Raw genomic sequence first — 21,027 nt, 5'->3', positions numbered from 1 at the left:
ACGACAGACAATTTTACTCATTAAACTAGCCTATTAATATACGAGCTTTCTGTCTTTGAATTGTTTTTTATTTGATATTTCGTACTGACACCCTACGCCACGGTCCTAAGCCTTTTTCTTTATTAATTTGAAATATTATATCAAATTTATAAATTGCTCTTAAGTACTTGGCTAATAATAATTATTGATTATTGATTTCATATTTAGTTTTGATATTTTATTTTTTAATATTTTTTTATGAATATTATTTGTTGAGATTTTATTTTTTAGAAAGATGATTTTGTGAGAGAAAATTACTGTAAATTACTGTAAATTATTTTTAAGGACTTTTTTTATTAAACATTTTGTTGCATACGAGGTAGAATATTTTTTATGTACTTGGCGTATTTTTTTTTACTTTTGTAAGATTTCTTTAGAGGAATTTCACATTTCTTTTTGTAAAATTTTATATCCTTTCTGCAAATTATTTTTTGGGGGAAATTATTTGTAAATTATTTTTGGTGTATTTTTTTATTTTTAAAAATTGTTACTGTACGGTAAATTAGTCTTTCTAACGACACAGGTTTTATATTTCCGTGGTACACCATTTCTGAAATATTAGATTTCACCCTCAAGAGATGGTTTTTAAAAATTGTTATTGTACACTTCATTAGTCTTTCTATAAGTTGTAACAATGCATCCCGGCATTGTTCCTTTTTGCCCGGCAAAACCAACCGGAAGTTACCGCCCGGCAGAACACCCGCCGGGCATAGGCAAGGGCGCGGTGCGCCCACCTTTTTTAATCGTTCTCACATACAGCCCTAAGCCGTTAGGCTCGAATCGGCCGAACACCGCCGACCGTAGCCGACGTGGCCCGAACCGCCGGCCGGCGAAAACCCACGTTCGGCACACCACCCGAACTTCTCCGAGCAGGCCCGACCGTACCGTTTTCGAAAAACCTGTTCGGAAAGGGTGATACCGCCGCACGCCGACGCGGGTAATTAGCCAGTATAAAAAGGCCACGTTTCGCACCTAATCATCATTCTCCCGATCCACTCAAAGCGGTACGCTTCTGAGCAAATCCTGAGAATCCTGACAAGTCACTACCGCTCCGGACGAAAGGTGGAGAGAACTCCGTCTTAGCCGAGCGATCTCGATACCGAACGGGGTAGTGCACCCACATCACCGCCAAATTCCCCAGCTGGGCATTCCCGAAAGGTGGAGGTAGAGCCGCCCCGAGTCGAGGGATCTCGACCCAGCTGCGAGCCACGCACAACCTTCGCGATACGATCCTCTCTCGCGAATTGTAACGCACCGGTGCATCGCGGCATCCGCAGCCGCCCGTTCGAAATATCGATAGCGCGCCGCGGCATCCTCAGCGGCAACGAAATATTACACCGCGCTTATTCTGTATCGCGGTCTGCGCGCCTAATAGCATTCCGCAGTATTGTATATTCGACCGTCTAACACGTCTAATCTGTATCGCGGCCATTGCATTTAACAATGCGTATTGTGCTAATTTGTAACGCGGCATCCGCAGTCGCAGTTATGCGAACCCCGGCGAGACGCGCTTCTCCGAAAACGACCAGCTATTCCCCGTACACCGTGATTCTCGAAACGCCAGGATTCCCCGTCGGAAAAAAACGCGGCAAAAACACCGTCGACGCATACGCGCGGTCATCGACCGATCCCGAGCGCGTCAAAATACTAAACATAACACATTAACACACACACACACTCACACCACGATACATGCGTACACTTATATCTTTGTACTTTCTTTTGCATCAATAAATTCATTTCACGGTATATATACATATATCTCGCGCGTTCTTTTTTTTTCTCTTTTCTCTACATCTGACGATCTATCCACAACTCCCACGCAGAAAACCGGATCGTTACAAAGTCATAACTAACAGTACAGGTTTTATATTTTTGTGGTACACCGTTTTTAAAAATTATTATTATACGGTAAAATAGTCTTTTTACAATTCTTATCTAACGGCATAGATTTTATATTTTTATGGTACATCGTTTCTGAAATATTACATTTCAACCCCAAGGAGTGGTTTTTAAAAATTGTTATTATACGCTAAATTAGTCTTTTTACAAGTCTTATCGAACGGCACAGGTTTTATATTTTTGTGGTACACCATTTCTGAAATATTGAATTTCAACTCCAAGGGGTGGTTTTTAAAAATTGTTATTATACGCTAAATTAGTCTTTTTAAATGTTTACTTTAGGTTACACAGCTCAAAAAATTTTTATTTTCACATATGTTCTAGAGGATACATTCCTAAGTAATACACCGTTTGAATTTTGCGGCGTTCTCTTTTCGTTTCTAAGATATGCACTTTTGAAGTTCCATACTTTTATGGCATCTTTTCGTTATATTCTATTTATGTGTTTACATTTTTTGTTTACATTTGCTCATCACGGTTTCATATTATATTTTACTTGCGTGTTTATATTTTTTTGTTTACGTTTGCTCGTCGCTTCCATGTCGCTAAGCTATAGAATTATTGTTTAGTTTCACTAAATAAAAATTGTTATTTTACCTAAACTTTTAATAAATGTTTGTATATAACTTCCTTCGTTTTGCAAAGTATATGCGTGGACATCGCATGTTCCGCCCCCCCCTACGGGGGCTCCACTTTCGGAAGATATAACCTAACCCAACCCATGTCTGAAGTGTGGAACATACCTGGCTTCGCATAGGAAGTTGCAAACTTATATAAACTCATGAACCATATGAAGCAAAATGTCATATATCAAGGTATTTCCCATACTTCAGACACAGGTTGGGTTAGGTTATATCTTGCGAAAGTGGAGCCCCCCGTAAGGAGGGCGGAACACACGGTGTCCACGCATGTACTTTGCAAGACAAAGCAAAGTTTACAAATACATATATTCTATTAAATATATTTTTTCTTAAACATACATGATATGGTAAAATTGTATTCTATTCATGAAACTTTTTTTGTTAATAAATATTTAATAAATAACAAGGCTAAAACCTTCTGAAAGTTATTCAGAAAGATGACCTCGGTAAATGTAAACAGAAAAATATAAACATATTTAGAATGTAACGAAAAGATGATACAAGTAAATATACAATTTTAAAATCGCATATCTCAGGAGCGAAGAGAGACACAAAATTCAAACGGTGTATTACTTAGGAATGTATCCTCTACAACATATGTGAAAATAAAAATTTTTCGAGCTGTGTAATCTAAAGTAAACATTTACCGTCTTTTTATACGTCTTATTTAACACAGGTTTTACATTTTTGTGGTACACCGTTTCTGAAATATTAGATTTCACTCCCAAAGGGTGGTTTCTAAAAATTTTATTTTTATAAATTAGTTTTTGTAGAAATCTTAACTAACGGCGTAAGTCCCATATTTCTGCGACGCATCATTTTCGAGATATTGTTTTTCATCTTTAAGAAGTGGGTTTTTGAAATTTGCTTTTATAAGGGATGATTTTTTGAAAATTGTTATTATACGACAAATAACTTTTTTTAAAAATTTTATTTAACAGCAGAAGTTCTGTATTTTTTTACGGCTCCGTTTCTAAGATATTAAATTCCACTCCGAAGAGGTAATTTTTGAAAATTGTTACTGTACGATAAATTAATCTCTCACACGTACGTACACACATACATATACATATCACACGTATGCACGCATATGATTTTGTCTCTTAAAGCATTGTACATATCGAAGCAATAATCGTATACGCATGGTGTGAACGCCACTTGAGGGACAAACTCGCTTTGCGTGTGTGCGTGCGAGCATATGTACGCGAGTCCTGAACCTGGAGAAGAAAAATATCACAATTCTGATATTCGATCATCATTTCTCAGGATTGACTGCACCGATTTTATCCAAACTGGTCGCAATCGAAAGCTTATATTCACATTATATAATAAAAGTGCCGTTAGATTTTTGATTACAGGTTTAGTTTATTAAATATCTTAATCGAAAGTTTATTAGATCCAAAATTCCGGATAAGCTACTTGGTAGCGCCGCGTCGAGAACAGTGATTCTCAATAATCGGATCCCGTTTTTTTTTCTTTATGTATTTGACGTCGCGACGCTACCGTGTCGCTTGATTTCTGAGTTATTAAAGATTTTGTGACACAATATTCTCGTCACATCGTCTTAGGGGAAATGTTCCACTTCCTGTCTCAATACAAGCCTCAGCTCGTTGTCTCATTGAATTCTAAACTCGCCGCCAAATTCCTGACGTGGCGCGTATTATCTGAAAAGCTGCCACTTTAGTGTGTTTGTTTGCAGTGGATGATGTAGAAACTCTTCGCAACTAAATTATGGAAGACGATGTGATGAGAATTGTATCACACAAACTTTAATAACTCAAAAACTAATTATTCCCGGACCTATATTAATATAAATTTTTTTCTTCTCTAAACAATAAAAATTCATTTCTCTTAGTTTTGTCCACCATTTATTTAACATCCTGAATACTTGCGTTACTTATGCAATAGACAATGTGATATGTATTAAATTGTCATATGTGTTAAAATCAGTAAGTACCCAGACAGCACAGGACATCCTATGGATATTCATTTTATATCCATTTTACGTCCACACGTCCATGGACATGAAATGAACATCCATCGTACATTCGATTTGAGACATCCGTTAATGGCCAATATTTGGACGTCCATAAGATGTCCGATCTTGGACATCAAAGTTTCGCGCAAGCACGCAAGGATGTGTTAGTTCGTTCGTTTACCGCTACGCGACGTGCGATGCGCTATCTTTCTCGTATTTAAGTTTTAGTTATGAGAATTATATAAAGTTTGCAAAAGGTAACAAATAAGATTAAAAATATACTGTTCAATTTAATTTCTGATCTAAATCACGAGTTTCAGATATTAAATTGATTTTATAAGTTGGACAAGTAAATGTCCGGCGAATAATTTAATATAAAATAATGAAACAAATTTAATATAAAATAATGAAAAATTTAATATAATAAATTTAAATTTTTTCATTAAAATATTTTGTAAAAATTATTTATACCTATTTTTAAAATATTTTTTTAATGTTCAAAACAAGTCCAATTTTAGTCCGTTTGGTCTTTAAAATGGACATTTTTGGGATGTCCAAAATAGTAACACTGGATATCCATAAAACATCCTAAAGATATTTTAGGCTCTAATCTGGATATTTTAAATACGTATGAAACGTCCAATTTGTTTATTTTTAATACGTTTTTAAGATGTCATTGTGCTGTCTGGGTACTATCATATTGGATGCAGTTTCGAAAAGTGCATATCTTCGATTGTTCTGAAATTTTACATATTACTGCATTTCGACGTGCCGATTAAGAATATGACAATGAAAATTGGTGACAAGGTCAAAATAAAGAAAACATATCCATACGGAAAATAATTGGTATTAGATATCCATCAGATATTCTTCATAGATATTGAGGATATTCACGAATATATGAAAAATAGTTATTACAGATGCTGTAGATATCAAATGTTCGTAATTCGAGGTTTCCCAAACCAATATCCTGCAAATATTCGTACAACATTAATAGTGATATAAGGGGAGTTCTAATCCAGGGGGTTTATTCTGTAACTTTTTGCGTTATATATTTGCTAACGACAAATGCGTTATCTCGTAACGCACCTTAGCCAAAAATTGTATTCTGTAAACTATGTGTGTACATTGCGTTATGAGTTACCTCATCTTCGGACATCTTCGGAAATATAACGCAAATAACCAAAAATTTAGGAAAAAATAATGGCGTTTTACAATTGTCTTTGTTTATGTGGTTTAGTGATCGTGAGAGTGACATATGTCAAATATTTACAAAAAGGTTATCGCGATAAGAGTGCGCAAGGTACGTATTTTAGTACTCATTACATACATTTTAATTATTTAAATATTTTATGTTTTAATATTTATATTTTTATGTTATACATATATATATAAAAAGAGCTAATTTTTTAATAGTATGGCAGTGCCATCCAAAAAGACGCGAGCTCCTAAAGCTACCGTTAAACAAGTGGAGTTCTTAATAGATTATATGCAGACTCATACTGCCTTTGCTACCGGAAAATTATTAGGTGTTAGAGGCAAAGCAGCAAATGATTTGCAATGGCAAAACTTATCTGAAAAATTGAATGGTTTAGAAGGTCCATCAAAATCTGTAGAAGGATGGAAAAAGGTACAGTCTAATCTTTTATTTTTTTGTAATGTAATATTATCATTTTTTATATATTATATAAAAATTTGCAGCTTTGGTGCGATCAACGGAATCAAACAAGAGCTCGGGCAGCAAAGGCTAAAGCAGATCTTAAAAAGACAGGCAATACAACAGATCCAATAAATTTAAAAGATTCAGATTTAAAAATATTATCGATTCTTGGTGGTGAATCTTCTGTTGGTTTGCCAATTATGGAGCAAGGTTTTGAAGAACGTCCGGAAGTTTGTTTTTAAAAAATATAAATATATTTTGACATTTTTAATATAAGTTTTAATATATAAGTTTTACATATATAGGCATAATATATAGGTATAATATATAGGTTTAATATATAAGTTTTATACTTACTAGACATTTTTGAAATTATTGTATTATTTGATATTGAAGTTCGTTCACTGATATTTTCGATGTTTTTATTATAAACTTGTCAGTTCCACACATAAATAATATTTCTTATTTTTTTTTCTTTTACTTTTATAGGATCTAATTGATCCTGCAACAATATTTGAAGCTAATACAACAGTTACTGTTGAGGAGGCGGAACAAGTAAGTAAATTAAATGTGTCTCGTGTGCATGCATACGTACACACATATGTATATGTTGTATTATATTAAACTTATTTTTAATATTTTTTTTTACATATTGGGTTATATTAAACTCTTTATTATTTTTTAGTTAGATATTGAAGAAGGTACTTTCGTATTTTCACTTAGTCCTAAGCCAAGTCCTACGCCTTCATTCCAAAATAATGAAGATGAGTTTCGTAACAATATACCGAATAAAAATTTAACATCCATGTATAAAACTAGCAAGTCTTTAATAAAAACACCAAAGTCAGAACTAACTTCAGTGAGAAAAAATGAAATAATTCCTCAAACATCTAGTGAGTACAAAACTTATATATGTAATATTTATAATATAGCGTATCTTGATCAAAGTTTGTGTTTTAGGAAAGGTACAAAAAAGTACTGTTGTATTGTCACTTAGTCCTACGCCAAATCCTACGCCTTCATTCCAAAATAATCAAGATGACTTTGGACTTGTTACAACTAGCAAGTCTTTAATAAAAACATCAAAGTCAGAACTAACTTCAGTGACAAAAAATGAAATAACTCCTCCATTATTTAGTAAGTATAAAATTTATATACACAGAACGATTTGTTTGAAACATTTGTTTAGATTTATTTATTTTATTTCAATGTTATATTAAACATTATTATTATTAACTGAAAAAAATATTGTTTTGTTGAATTAAATAATATTATGTAATATATGTTATTTAAAAATATGTAATATATATGTAATATATGTACACACACACACACACACGCACGCACGCACGCACGCACGCACGCACGCACGCACGCACGCACGCACGCACGCACGCACACGCACACACATATATATATGTAGCATATATTTTTATCAAAATTTGTGTTGTTTTAGAAAAACGTCGCCTATCATCCTCTTTAAATGAAGTTGCAGATCAATTTAAAAATACACAAGAAAAGCATACTGAAGGCTTACATGTAATTATTAGCAATTACTCGACATTTGTAGATTTTTTTCTAATGTGGAGATATATGTATATATAATGAAAATTTAAATGCAAAGTATTATAAATATATATATATATATATATATATATATATATAATTAAAATTATTAAAAAATAGTAATACATATAATTATTATTTTTTATTTTACAGGAAATTGCAGAAAGTTTAAATCGCATGGCAGCTGCAACAGAATTACGTAATAAATTATACGAAAAACAATTAAGACTCCAAGAAATGATGTTAGAAGTATTAGACAAAGCAGTGGAAGCTTTAACAAAAAAATAATTCTATATTGTATTTTTTGTTGCTAATTACTTATATTACTTATTAATAAAATATTGAATAAAACATATTCATTTTAAATTTAATTCAGATTTTATTTTGTAAATTTACATATTACGTAGTCCAAATTGATTTCGAAGTATTTGCCTCTGTATTCTCCTTGCTTCTATTAATCTGTCTCCGTTAGCATAATATTCTACATCTTCTGCATCGGCTAATTCTTCAGCTTGAGCTCTTCCTCTTCTTCTTTCTAGTGCTTCAGCTTCACCTTCTTCATCGATATCGTACTCAAAGTGCATTATGTTAGCGTGAAATCGTATATTATGTAATACAGCACAAGCTATCGTTATATTTGCTGCCATAATAGGGTCATAATGCAATACACGATGTCCTAATAAATCTCCATACATTTTTTAATAAACCAAACATTCTTTCTACACAGTTTCGCGTAGAGTTGTGACATTGAGTATAGCGTGCTTCTGCGCTTTCTGCTGGTGCATTCACAATAGGAGTCATGAGCCATGGTTCTAAAAGATATCCCGAATCACCTTTTTATTTAAAAGAAATGTTTTATTATTTACAGTAAAAAATTATAAAATAAATATATATAATACATACATACACACACACACACACACATATATATATATATATATATATATATATATATATATATAATACATACATTATTAACTACATACATTATATTAACTATATTATATTAACCTAATAGCCATGTCGAATGATTCCCAGAATCCCACAGTCGTATCATTTCTTCTCTAACAGCAGAGTTTTTCCATATAAAACTATCATGTACAGATCCAGGAAATCGGGCATTAATACTTAGAATTTCTAAATCATGTGATGAAACCTTATCAATAATAAAAATAAATCAATTTACTTTAAAATAATAAAAGTCCAAAATATATTAAATACTATAATAAGATAACTTACTGCTTGCACATTAATAGAATGAAAACCTTTATGATTTAAATAAGCTTCTTCATGCTTTTTCGGTTTTATTATTGCAATATGGGTGCAATCAATGCAACCTATAATACCTTTGAAATTTCTTTCTTCTTGAAATCTATAAATATAATAAAAATTAATTCTAGGGCCAATAATACGAGCTAATTACTAAGGTCTAAATAAAATAAATACATATAATAATAAATTCGTTTAATAAAAACAAAAACGTTTCGACTTTACTTAGTCTTCTTCAGTAAGAAATATAATATAATAAAATCAGCGAATGAAATGATCCGTGAAACAAACGTTATAAAAAGAAGCCAATAGAAACCCATGTAATAGAGCATGTTTCTCCAGCACAAAAAATGATTAACCCGGAGTGACATTTGGCCTCCTATTCAAACAACTTCTTCGTTGGGAAGCGAGAAGCTCCTAATTTGAAACCGGCCATGACCAGCTGTGTCCGAGTCCATCACCTTCATGATGTAATTGTATTATTACCAAAAATTGTTATTGAAAATTAATTGAGATTGACTCAGAAAAAAGAAAATGAGTTAATTTAATAAACAATAATGAATTAATAAGCACTAAAATGATAAATATTATTCGTGATAAAATAAAAACTAATTGAAACGGTCAAGAAAAAATTAAAACTGCTTACATAAATTAATACACATGTCTCTACAAGTCTCAAGATATTCTTAAAGGCTTCCTATCATCTCGGAGTCAAGAACATAACCGTTAGTAAATGTCATGATAACAGTCAATAATATGTCAATAATATTAAATTATATAATATTAAATGTCAATAATATGTAGGTGACAAAAAATGAACACAAACTAACAATCACCCGTTGGACAACTCATTTAAAATATCATCATAAATTAAACCGATGATATTTGAACGGAAGGTTATTGTAACGCATTCTCAGGCCAGCGTATAAACATAAAACGAAAATTAAACAATAATAATATTAACACTGCTCGTGTGTTGCAAAGCAATAATAAAAATTAATTCTAGGGCCAATAATACGAGCTAATTACTAAGGTCTAAATAAAATAAATACATATAATAATAAATTCGTTTAATAAAAACAAAAACGTTTCTATAAATATACTCACACAAAATAATATATTTAAAATGATATATTGATAAGAAAATAATTAATAAGAATAAAAAAAAGATTAGAGACGATTAAATAAATATTATGTACTTTCTCTTTAAAGCAACTTGTTTCTCTTCAGTTTTTGGGAATTTAATCCAATCTTTTGCTATTAATTGATTAATAGCAAGTGTTACTGCCTTTATTGCTCGACTAACAGCAGGTTGCGACAAAGAGACAAGATAATCATTTCCAACTCCTTTTTGATAGGAACCAATAGCAAAAAAGCGTAATGCAGCTAAAATCTATTAATTAACATTACTTAATATAAGAAAAAATAAAACGAAAAATAGGCATATAAGAGCTTGCAAGAGTTTTCGCTCGGCTCTTATATACCTATTTTTTTGTTTTCTTTTTTTTATTATTTCGACAGAGCCTTTGAATAATATTATTAAAATTTTTTTATTACTTAATATGGATTAAGAATTTTATTGAAATGCACGCACGTGCATATGTATATTTATATATGTATATGTATATTATATTTATATAAATTATAGAATTACTTGAGTCTGTACGCTTAATCCATTCAATCGCGTGCGCTGCAAAGGAACTTGTAAGACATTACATAAATAATGCACTGCATCTTTTGACAAACGAAAGATTCTAATAAATTGTCGGTCTGTCATATTAAACGGAGAGACATTATCTCGTAGAGATTTCATTATAGCAGAGTTTTCTCTCATAGTATCTTCCTCTTCTACAGCTTCTAAGATACCCAACATCACAGCAAAAGCCATTTTTTTAAATATATAACCTTAACAAATACAAATATCTTATAAATATTTTAAAAATTAATATTTTCCGAATATTCTTATTTATATCATATCTCTCTTTATATTTTATCTATAAATAATCTTATCTATCTCATATATTCTTATTTTTTAAATCTTTTATAAATATCTGTAATAAAAATAAATGTTTTAGAAAAAAATATATATAAATAAAAAATAAATATAAATAAAATATTTAAATTAATAAATAAAAATATAATATTTTTATTATAAATAATAATTATAAATAATAATAAATAATTAAATTATATAAAATGACATGTTTTTAATTAGAAAAATACTTACCTTTGTAATCACTTAATGTAACGTGATAATTTTAACTGTATAACGTGACTCAATGTCTCGCGTTAGCGTTATTTTACATAGCGCAAGCAAACGCGTTAAAAAATGCGTTATGGTATCTTAGAGAATACAAATTTCTAGTAATAAATTGCATAACGCAAGTAACGTTAACTTCGTAATGTCATGCGTTAAGATATATTTATGGAATACGAAAATACGAAATATGCGTTACGAATTATTTAACGCATGCGTTATAACCATAACGCATGCGTTATAAAGTTACAGAATAGACTCCCAGGTCTTCTCAGGGGGGGTGAGGCGCGAGGGGATCTCAGCGGCGCGGGGAATGACGTCACGCAGGACGGAGCGGATTTCGGGGGCGCGAGGGTTGCGGGGCGGGGGGCGCTTGTTTTGGCGCACGTATTGGATGTTTTATCGCAAGTATAAACAATATTGCATTACATATGCCGATGTCCGATTGATAAACAATATAAACAGCGGTATTCCTTTAAAGAGGATTGGATCTTGAGACTGACTAACGCGTCGCGACATGTTTTCGCAAACAAAATAGCTCTGTGCTCTCGCGGTACACCCTTTTTTCCCAATATAATAGGTGCGAGAAGGACGACGCAAAGGTAAGTGAGTGATAGCGCAAGACAACGCGTGCGAGAGAGAACGATAATATCGCGAAGAGACCGCGTGCGAAAGAGAGAACGATAGCGCGAAGAGAACGCGTACGAAAGAGAGAGAATGATAGCGTAAGACAACGCGTGCGAGAGAGAGAACGATAGCGAGACTTATAATTAGCGCGAGAGGGAGAGTGTAAAGGATGGGAAAAAGATAGCGCAAGGAGAGGCGCGTAAATAATTACAATTTTCTTTTTTAAATATAAGTTTATTAAAATGTCTATATACATGTGTGTGTATGTGTGTTTAATCTAATTAAAATTTAAAAAATTTAAAAATATAAAAATTAATATAAAATATAAAAAGTATAAAAAATATCGAATATAGAGGAGACCAGAAACAGAAAAAAAGACTTATTTTATCTTAATAATTAATAATAAAAAATTGTAAAAAGAAATATGTACATTAGCCTCCTGGAGCTACCAAGTCCTCTCACTCCTCCCACTCCTCTTCCTCCTCTTCTTGGTTCCAATCTTCTTAGTGCCAATTTTCTTCGATAATTTCTATGTAGGGCTCTCCCGGAAGAACCGCCGTAGGTAAAAAATGTGATATTTCCATGAGTCATTCATCTCATCGTCTAGGCGAGCCTCCGGGGCAAGGCTGCCAGATTGCATACGCTGCGTCCAACGGCGGCACGATTTGTATCCCCACCATTTTCGGACACAAGGCATAAACTCTCAACGAACGCTTATGCCTTTGTGTCCGAAAGTGGTGGGGATACAAATCGTGCCGCCGCTGGACGCAGCGTATGCAATCTGGCAGCCTTGCTCCGGGGTGTCACTCCACATTTCTGCAAAGTCTTGCCGCGCCTGTCGCCTTTCCATGCACACCCACTGTCTGTGCCTGATGTTTACAAACCCATCAATTTTTACTTCCTGGAACTATAAAATAATCTATTTAAAAAAAAATACACACGTACGTGCAATCTTACGGAAACACTACCTACCTTCCAGACGAATGCTACTTTTAATATTATGATAAATAATATTTTTTGTTTAATTTTTTGATAAATAATAGATCCATAAAACTCCTCTTCCAAAGCGAATAATAATTGATAACACAATCCATTTTATATATGAAAATTGTCAAGATAACCGCACACACTCGGAAGAAGAAATATGATTTAATACGATTTAACTCGCTGATGCTCTCCTCTCGGACAATACTCGGACACGACTCAAATCGAAATCGAACGTTACTCTCCGCACGGTGTTGGATGTTTCATCGCAAGTATAAACAATATTGTATATGCCGATGTCCGGTTGATAAATAATATAATATATACCTTTAGGGGCCTTTAGAGAAAGATAGGGATGTATGTGGGAGGAGGTCGGACGTGTCTTTACGCCCATTTGATCAACGAGCGACAGAATCCATCCGTGGCAACGGCATTGACGCATATCCTGTGGAGAGAGCATTCACACATTTTTCAGCCTAATGAATAATTGCTAGAAAACAATATTCGCAGACTAGAAAAATATGTGAGGCGCAAGTGGCTGGATCGGGAATCGAACCCGAGTCTTTCGCTTTCCGGGCAACTGCTCTAGACCACTGAGCTATCCAAACCTCATACCTAATGCTGTTTTTTAACACAGTGATATGCGACTCCAGAGCGATGTTGGTATCTCACTCGATGGATGCAATGCCGATTGCCACGAAGAATCCCTGAAAGGTCGCTCGCTGACCAAATAAGTGCCGGTGGAGGTATTCGCGTGCATGCTGGCTTCCGACTGGCCTTCCGTATGAAACGGCACCGACGAGCACAACGCCGTAGAGTGACCACATCCCCCAAGATCCCTCTAGTATATACTAAAATCCCCACTGTACCAAATAGCAGTGGCGGATGGACCCTAAGATAGGGCCGGGGCAGGCCTTCACAGAAAAAAAATAAATAATATAATATATACAGCGATATTCCTTTGAAGAAGATTGGATCTTGGGACTGACTAACGCGTCGGGACATGTTTTCGCAAACAAAATAGCTCTGTGCTCTCGCGGTACATCCCTCTCCCCCAATATAATAGGTGCGAGAAGGATCGTGATCCCTTCCTGGTCTTTCTTTATACATCGAAGGACCACACCAGTGCGGCGCTTGCTCAACGATATATGTTAACCATTCGTGATCTCTTCCTGGTCTTTCTTTATACTCGGTATAAACAAAGTGACCGCGGGCGCGTACAACAACGGCAAATTCGTTCATACGATACATGAATTTTCACCGAGGGTACCACCGGGGTATAAGATATTGGAAACGCCGGCACAGATCATTTATCTGCTAATCATCGCGCGGAGCATTACGGATTTAATGTTACGCGTTGTCGACCAGAACGGACGATTGCTCGATTTTCGAGGAGAATCACCGTAAGATTGCACGTACGACGGCTACGGCGATAACGTACGTATGCGATGTATGAGATGCTCGTGTTGAACGGATCGAAAGACGTGAGGAATAATACTTCACGAGGTCAGCGATAACAACGTCGACGTTCGCTAATATCCAATCATCCAAGAAAAAGAAACTCAGCGAACGTTGCGTTTTTACAATCTTTGGGATTCACGGTGCGAAACAGCTGAACGATGACTGACATCCTCAACATCGATGACGAACCAATCTTTGACGATCGTATCGTCAAGATCGAGACTCACACGTATAACCCATTCGTCAATACAACGTTCGGACACAGTGAGGAGATAAGGATATTCATACAACAACAGGATCTATATACGCTGCCGTATGAGAGTTCCCTATACATCGAAGGAGAACTAACGAAAATCAGACCACTAGCTGAAGGAGGTGATGTGACTGGAAAATAATTGCGTCGCATTCATGTTCGATGAGATTCGATACGAACTCGATAGCGTTGAGATTGATCGCAATAGAAACGTAGAAATAACTACTACGCTCAAACACTATGTAACAGTATCATCCGAGAAACGTGATTATGAGGAACGCCGGCTGGGATGCTGACCAACGCAAATGGACACTTCAATTTTTGCGTACCGTTCTACATGTTATTGTCCCTGTAACAGTCCGTTCGATTGTTCTCGACAAAGTGAATCGGTCAAGAGCGCAACCGTGGATGTGAGATTGGAATTAGAATGTAAGGAGAACGTGTCGATAAATACCACTGCGTACTGTCTCATCATACACGATCGCGTGATCCAGTACAATCCGTTGACCAACGTTGTACGCAAAATCACCTAAGTGTTCGCGACAACATCGACACAAGAGAGGGGAAGAGGAGCAGGATATAAATCAAAGTGTTACGAAATGGTTTTAGAGTTTCGTCATTTCCTCTCGGTTGACGCATTGAAGAGAAAGAGAGAGAGAGATCTCGTCATGTCTGTACCAACGTTTGTGGATCTGCAAGGATTTATCATCGACAAACTATTCTTCGTGAAGGAAGCTGCAATCCTGAGAAAGGGATATGGTCTCTCACATTATTTTTTCGCAAGTCCTGTATCGTGGAGCGTGCTTACAAAATCTGACCAACGTCAAGTTTCATGGGTGATTAGAAATCATCATGGATTACAATGGGAAGACGGAAACGTCTCATATGACTTGGCTCAGCGTGTAATTACACAGCTGTCGTTGGTACGATACATGAAGAAGAAAAAGAAGAAGAATCATCTGTCGTGTATGTTCAAGGACTTGAAAAGCGAAAATGGCTGACCGATATACTAGACGATGTGGGAAACGGCTATATTATTGAACCCTTGGATACAGACTATGAAGATATTGATGCTCTAAATAAATTAGATAATACCAATAGTATGCGATGTGGAAAACATGTTAAGAATTGCGCATTACAAAATGTATTTATAATATTTAACTGGTGGTCGCAACGCCAGAAAGAATTGCAAGAAAAATAAAATATGTAAACATTAATATGTTTTATCTCTTATTTCGCCTCCCTAATCCTTTCCTTGCGTTTCTAAGAATTTTTTGTCTGAGCGCCGTCTCCCCCTTCTCCTAAATTTCAGAACATTAGAAGCATTGATCTCCCATCACGTATTATTCTCCCGTACGATTATACTTTTGGAAGATGAGTGTCATGTATACTCGGTTAATTCTTGTACGATTAGTGTCGCGTTAACCGCTCATGGTTCACTTTTTATAACCCCAAAGAAATGTACTACGTCGAAAGAAACAGCAGCAGCAGCGGCATCGAAAGACGCGTGAATAATTACGTACCGAATCGTGATAAAACTCCATCGTTTGAGAACAAATGTGACGAGTAAGTTTCGTTTAACTTTTTTCTATTTTTACATTTTTACAAATTGTATTATTACTATTATTTAATTTTAATTTTATATATAGCATTTCGTTGGAGCGGTTCGTATACTAGGTAAACGATACGCATTGACAGCTACGGAATTCAAATTCCTCAAAATTGGTATCAACGTGGGTCCACCGAGTTACGTGGAGATTGCCATAAGAGATCATCGAGGAAAGGAACTGATATTATCTCTTGAAACGTGGAAGGGACTCTACGAGCAACGTCGCAATATTCAAAATTTCCGTCGGAACGACTCTAAAGATGACTGCAATTTCATAAGCGTTGGACCGCTAAGTGAGAGTTCGTACGATTAACGACGTCAAACTCATAAGTCTCGAATCTTCAAACGTATGCATGATCGAATCAACGTTACATCGTATGTTCGATCTCGATCAATGCATAGATGTAACATTTGATCGATTGGATAAAATTACTGAAACAATTGATGATTGACAACCCACACAGCACGAATGGCTATTTCTGATAGTCGACATTTTTTAGTCAGCTTGAAGTCGTCTTTTTAAGTCGACGTTTAATCAACTGTTTCTAGTACAGTTTATTGTCGACTTTAACTATCGACTATGAGTCGACTTAAGGTCGACCATTTTCAGAAAATTAAAAGTCGCCTTTCGGTAAAACGAAAAGTCGATTAAATTAGACATTTTCAATTAAATTAAGCATTTTCAAAGACTTGATTGATTTAATTTTATTATACTTTAATTGTATTACATGTAACAATAGAAATATTCATATACTTCCACGCTTCTCGCCGCCAGGTGGCGAAAAGGAAAACGCCTAACTCCAAAGTGGAATTCACCTAAGATAGTAATATAAGGCCGCGGCACAGGTCTTACGAATCACGGCTTATCGGTCAAAGAGCGCGGACAATTATAGCCGCATCTCCTCTAGCAAAGGCTAGCTCCTTTTGCAAGTAGCTTCAGAGCTCCGTATAATTAACCGCAGACGGTTGATTATTTTTAATTCCATCATATATGTATCTATATACAGAACATTAAATGAATATCCATCTAAAAATAAATATCAATATATACGTAATAAAAAATGTATATATGATAAATATCCACTGAATGTTGTACAGATATTTACGGGATATTGGTTTACATATTTTGTAGATATTTATGAAATCTTGAATTGCGGACATTTGGATATCTACAGCATCTACAATAGCTATTTTTCATATATTCGTGGAAATCTTTAAGCCTAGAAAGAATATCTAGTGGATATCTAATACCAATTATTTTCCGTATGGGAATTAAATCGATCAGGTTATTGAATAATGACATTAAAATAAAAATTTAGTAGTTAATGGACATGATATTAAATTCACTGAAAATTGACTTATAATCGCCATAAAGTTGACTTTTAAGTGGACTTATTAGCTGACTGACAGTCGACTATAGTCGAGTCATTCGTCGGTTGTTAGTCGACTTTAAGTTAACATTCAGTCTGACTTTGAAGTCGACTTTAGACTTTTTCTGCCGACTGACAGTCAACTAACAGTCGACTTGGTGCTGTTTGGAAAGTTTATGTAATTCTCCAATATCGCGTCCACTGTAATAAATCCGAAAGAAATATCAAATGTAATACGCGCGAGTGACGCTTTCAACAAGCATCAGTTCGTCGATTGCGAGCTGGCAGTTTTAGTTTTTAGTCCATAGTACGTAAGAAAAACATGTAAAACAAGACTAAAGAGTTTTAAGTCTAAATCATGACGTAATTTCTTCGAACGTATTTCCATCCTTTGCGCTCTCTCTCTCGCACTAATTATAAGTCTCGCTATCGGTCTCTCTCTCGCACGCGTTGTCTTGCGCTATCGTTCTCTCTTTCTCGCGCTAATTATAAGTCTCGCTATCGTTCTCTCTCGCACGCGTTGTCTTTCAAAGGAATATAGCTGTTTATATTGTTTATCAATCGGACATCGGCATATGTATAATAATACAATTGACAATTATACATAAACGGAGCCTCCTCTCCGATTTGCTTTATTTTTAAATGTTATAGGAGAGATCTTCCCGAGTAATTTCGTATATATATATATATATATATATATATATATATATATATAAGGGTCGGACTCAAATAGTTTTGGAGATATAGGCTGAAAAAGGATAAAAATAATAAATACAAAAATTCGCGTGGAAAGTTGCAAATGTAGATATTATAATTTTACCATGTCATATATGTTTAAGAAGAAATATATTTAATAGAATATACGTATTTGTAAACTTTGATTTTTCTTGCAAAGTACATGTGTGGACACCGCATGTTCCGCCCCCCCTACAGGGGGGCTCCACTTCGGAAGATATAACCTTTTTTTTTTTTTGATAACCCTGGAGAAATGCTTTATGCATACCCTCGCTCGCGGGGGAGAGACGAGGGTTATGCGGGACTCCCGGACGCACCAAGTGTTGGCTGTCCGGTTTACCCGCTAAAACTCCAGGAGTAACCGTCCGCGCGTCTGGAGGGGCAGGCGAGGACTCGGAACTGGCAATTGCAAGACTTCGGAATCCTCGGCTGGATTTCCCCTCCGCGCTTGGGACCCGGCAATCTTGAGTGTGTCGCCGGTCGCCTTCCCGGGGAGGGCGTCGGAATGTTGCCCTCCCCTCCTTCCTAACTGTGTGGGCGGACGGGGCTACACCATCCGCCCACCTTCCTCGTGGACCCGCTTGGTCGCTTTGGGCCCCCGCCCGCGGCGACTGGGTCCAGAGGGAATCGCGGGACCGCTTATCCAGCGATGCCGCAGTTTCCGTAGGGGAAGGGTCTCGCGCACCCTCCCCTAGCTCCTCTTCGGCTGTGTCAGCATGTGAGGGGGAGCCTAGGCTCCCCCTCTCTTATCTCGCGACCGCGACTCTGCGGCCGTGAGGAGGGAGGGTTTAGGGTACCCTCGCCTCCTCGCCATCCCGTTCTTCCCCCATATAGGGGGAGAGGGGGGGATATATAGCTGTGGGGAGGTTTGCACTGAGGGACTTGTCCCTTCTTCGCTTACCTCCCCCCTCTTGGGAGGGGGTGTGCCCCCCTCCTGCCTCCCCTTCTTCTTAATACTCTTTGCGGAGGGAGTGCTCCCGCATCCCCATCAAAACTCTCCTCCTCCTCCTCCTCGCTTTCGCTATCGCTCCCTACGGGAGCTGCCGGAGCCGCTGCTACCGCTGCCATTGCGGCCGCGGCCTCCTCCGCCGCCGCCTCTTGGCGGTGGATTCTCTCAACCGTCTCCTTTGCGAGCATAACAGCCTCGCAAAAGGAGACGGCTGCCTTCCAGGCCTCCTCGCTGCCGATCATCTTCGTCACAAGGACTGGCAGCGAGAGGTCGTGTCCAACGACACTAACGAGACCACGGTGCAGCTCTTCCCATGCCAGGCACTCGGCGAGTGTATGCTGCGCCGTGTCTCTTCGTTCCTCGCAGTGGTGGCACCGTGTGGTTTCCTCCCGGCGTATCCGACACAGGTACTCACCGAAGCAACCATGCCCGGTGAGCACCTGTGTCAGCCGGAAGGTGACCTCCCCCTGAGCTCTGTCCAGCCATTCGCCTAGACAGGGCCGGATGGCCTCGACGGTCTTTCGGCCCGCTGTCCGCGGGTCGGAGAAGTGGGCGTCCCACCTCTCCACCATCGACCGTCGAGCGTGGAGCCGGATGGCCTTCTTCGTCCTCGGTGACAGAGGCTGCCTTGCCTCGCCCCGGAGTTCTCGCTCTAGCTGATATCTCTCATCGTACATCGTCGCGAGGAACTCCAGGGGCGGCCACCCCGCAAGGACTGTGCCCGCCGCGTGAGATACCGTGCGGTAGGCCCTTGTGACTCTCGCAGCCATGCCACGCTGCACCCGACGAAGTTTGTCCTTCGCGTACCGCATGACTGCGAGGTCCGCCGCCCAGACGGGTGACCCGTATAGGGCCACCGCATTGATGGTACTCACATATAAGCGGCGGACACGGCCATCCGGGCCCCCAAGGTTAGGCAAGAGCCGGCCCAGTGCGGTCGACACCCTTTCCACCTTGGGGGCTAGGGCACCGAAATGGTGCCCAAATCTCCACCTGCCATCCAATAGGAGACCTAGGTACTTCAGGCGATCTCCCACCAGAATGGAGGTTCGGAAGATATAACCTAATCCAACCTGTGTCTGAAGTGTAGGAAATATCTTGATATATGACATTTCGCTTTACATGGTTCATATGGCTTATATAAGTTTGTAACTTTCTATGCGAAGCCAGGTATATTCCATACTTCAGACACGGGTTAGGTTAGGTTATATCTTCCGAAAGTGGAACCCCCCCGTAGGGGGAGCAGAACATGCAGTATCCCTGCATGTACTTTGCAAGACAAAGCAAAGTTTACAAATACATATATTCTATTAAAATTATTTTTGTATTTATTATTTTTATCCTTTTTCAGCCTATATCTCCAAAACTATTTGAGTCCGACCCTTATATATATATACGAAAGGTAAAACTGCTGTTTAGGGGAGCCAGCCCGAATGACCTTGACCTTGACATATGTTGTCAAGGTCACTGTCATGAGTAACATGCAGGAGATTTTAGCCGTCGTTCGTTGTTTATTAAAAAGTTATTAACAAAAGAAGTTTTATAAATGGAACTTAATTTTCGAATACCATGTACGTTAAATCTGTACTTCTTGAGTGGAAATCAACACACACACACACACACACACACACGCGGGGGGTGCAAGAGGGGCCTTCGGCCCCCCTCCCGCAACCACCCCGCCAGTAGGGGACGCATTGCGAAGAGTTCAATCACAATGGATATATGCT

General features: G+C 37.1%; 3 protein-coding genes across 7 annotated transcripts in view; all 3 read left to right on the top strand.

The window, feature by feature from the left end:
* LOC145974574 (dynein axonemal heavy chain 6-like) overlaps positions 1-21,027 on the top strand; it is a 424,968-nt gene that overhangs the window by 261,692 nt on the left and 142,249 nt on the right. The window lies entirely within an intron of this gene.
* LOC145974987 (uncharacterized) lies at positions 5,978-6,498 on the top strand. The gene is made up of 2 exons (XM_083105115.1): positions 5,978-6,190; positions 6,262-6,498. The coding sequence occupies exons 1-2, from the start codon at positions 5,978-5,980 to the stop codon at positions 6,460-6,462; spliced, it is 414 nt and encodes a 137-aa protein (XP_082961241.1). The 3' UTR covers positions 6,463-6,498.
* LOC145974986 (uncharacterized) lies at positions 6,622-8,074 on the top strand. Its single transcript, XM_083105114.1, has 5 exons — positions 6,622-6,775; positions 6,906-7,113; positions 7,181-7,357; positions 7,677-7,759; positions 7,940-8,074. The coding sequence occupies exons 2-5, from the start codon at positions 7,026-7,028 to the stop codon at positions 8,072-8,074; spliced, it is 483 nt and encodes a 160-aa protein (XP_082961240.1). The 5' UTR covers positions 6,622-6,775; positions 6,906-7,025.

Source organism: Camponotus vicinus, unplaced genomic scaffold (assembly GCF_025532165.1).
Source record: "Camponotus vicinus isolate PSW18456_S1 unplaced genomic scaffold, iyCamVici1.0 SCAF_7, whole genome shotgun sequence".
NCBI lineage: Eukaryota > Metazoa > Arthropoda > Insecta > Hymenoptera > Formicidae > Camponotus > Camponotus vicinus.
This window is presented reverse-complemented; position numbering and strand designations above follow the sequence as displayed.

Bases quoted from the DNA above. Each gene is read 5' to 3' on its own strand.
- LOC145974987 (XM_083105115.1), top strand. From the start codon at position 5,978: ATGGCAGTGCCATCCAAAAAGACGCGAGCTCCTAAAGCTACCGTTAAA. The intron at 6,191-6,261 runs GTACAGTCTAAT...AAAAATTTGCAG, and splicing joins CTGTAGAAGGATGGAAAAAG to CTTTGGTGCGATCAACGGAA.
- LOC145974986 (XM_083105114.1), top strand. From the start codon at position 7,026: ATGTATAAAACTAGCAAGTCTTTAATAAAAACACCAAAGTCAGAACTA. The intron at 7,114-7,180 runs GTGAGTACAAAA...TTTGTGTTTTAG, and splicing joins AATAATTCCTCAAACATCTA to GAAAGGTACAAAAAAGTACT. The intron at 7,760-7,939 runs GTAATTATTAGC...TTTATTTTACAG, and splicing joins AGCATACTGAAGGCTTACAT to GAAATTGCAGAAAGTTTAAA.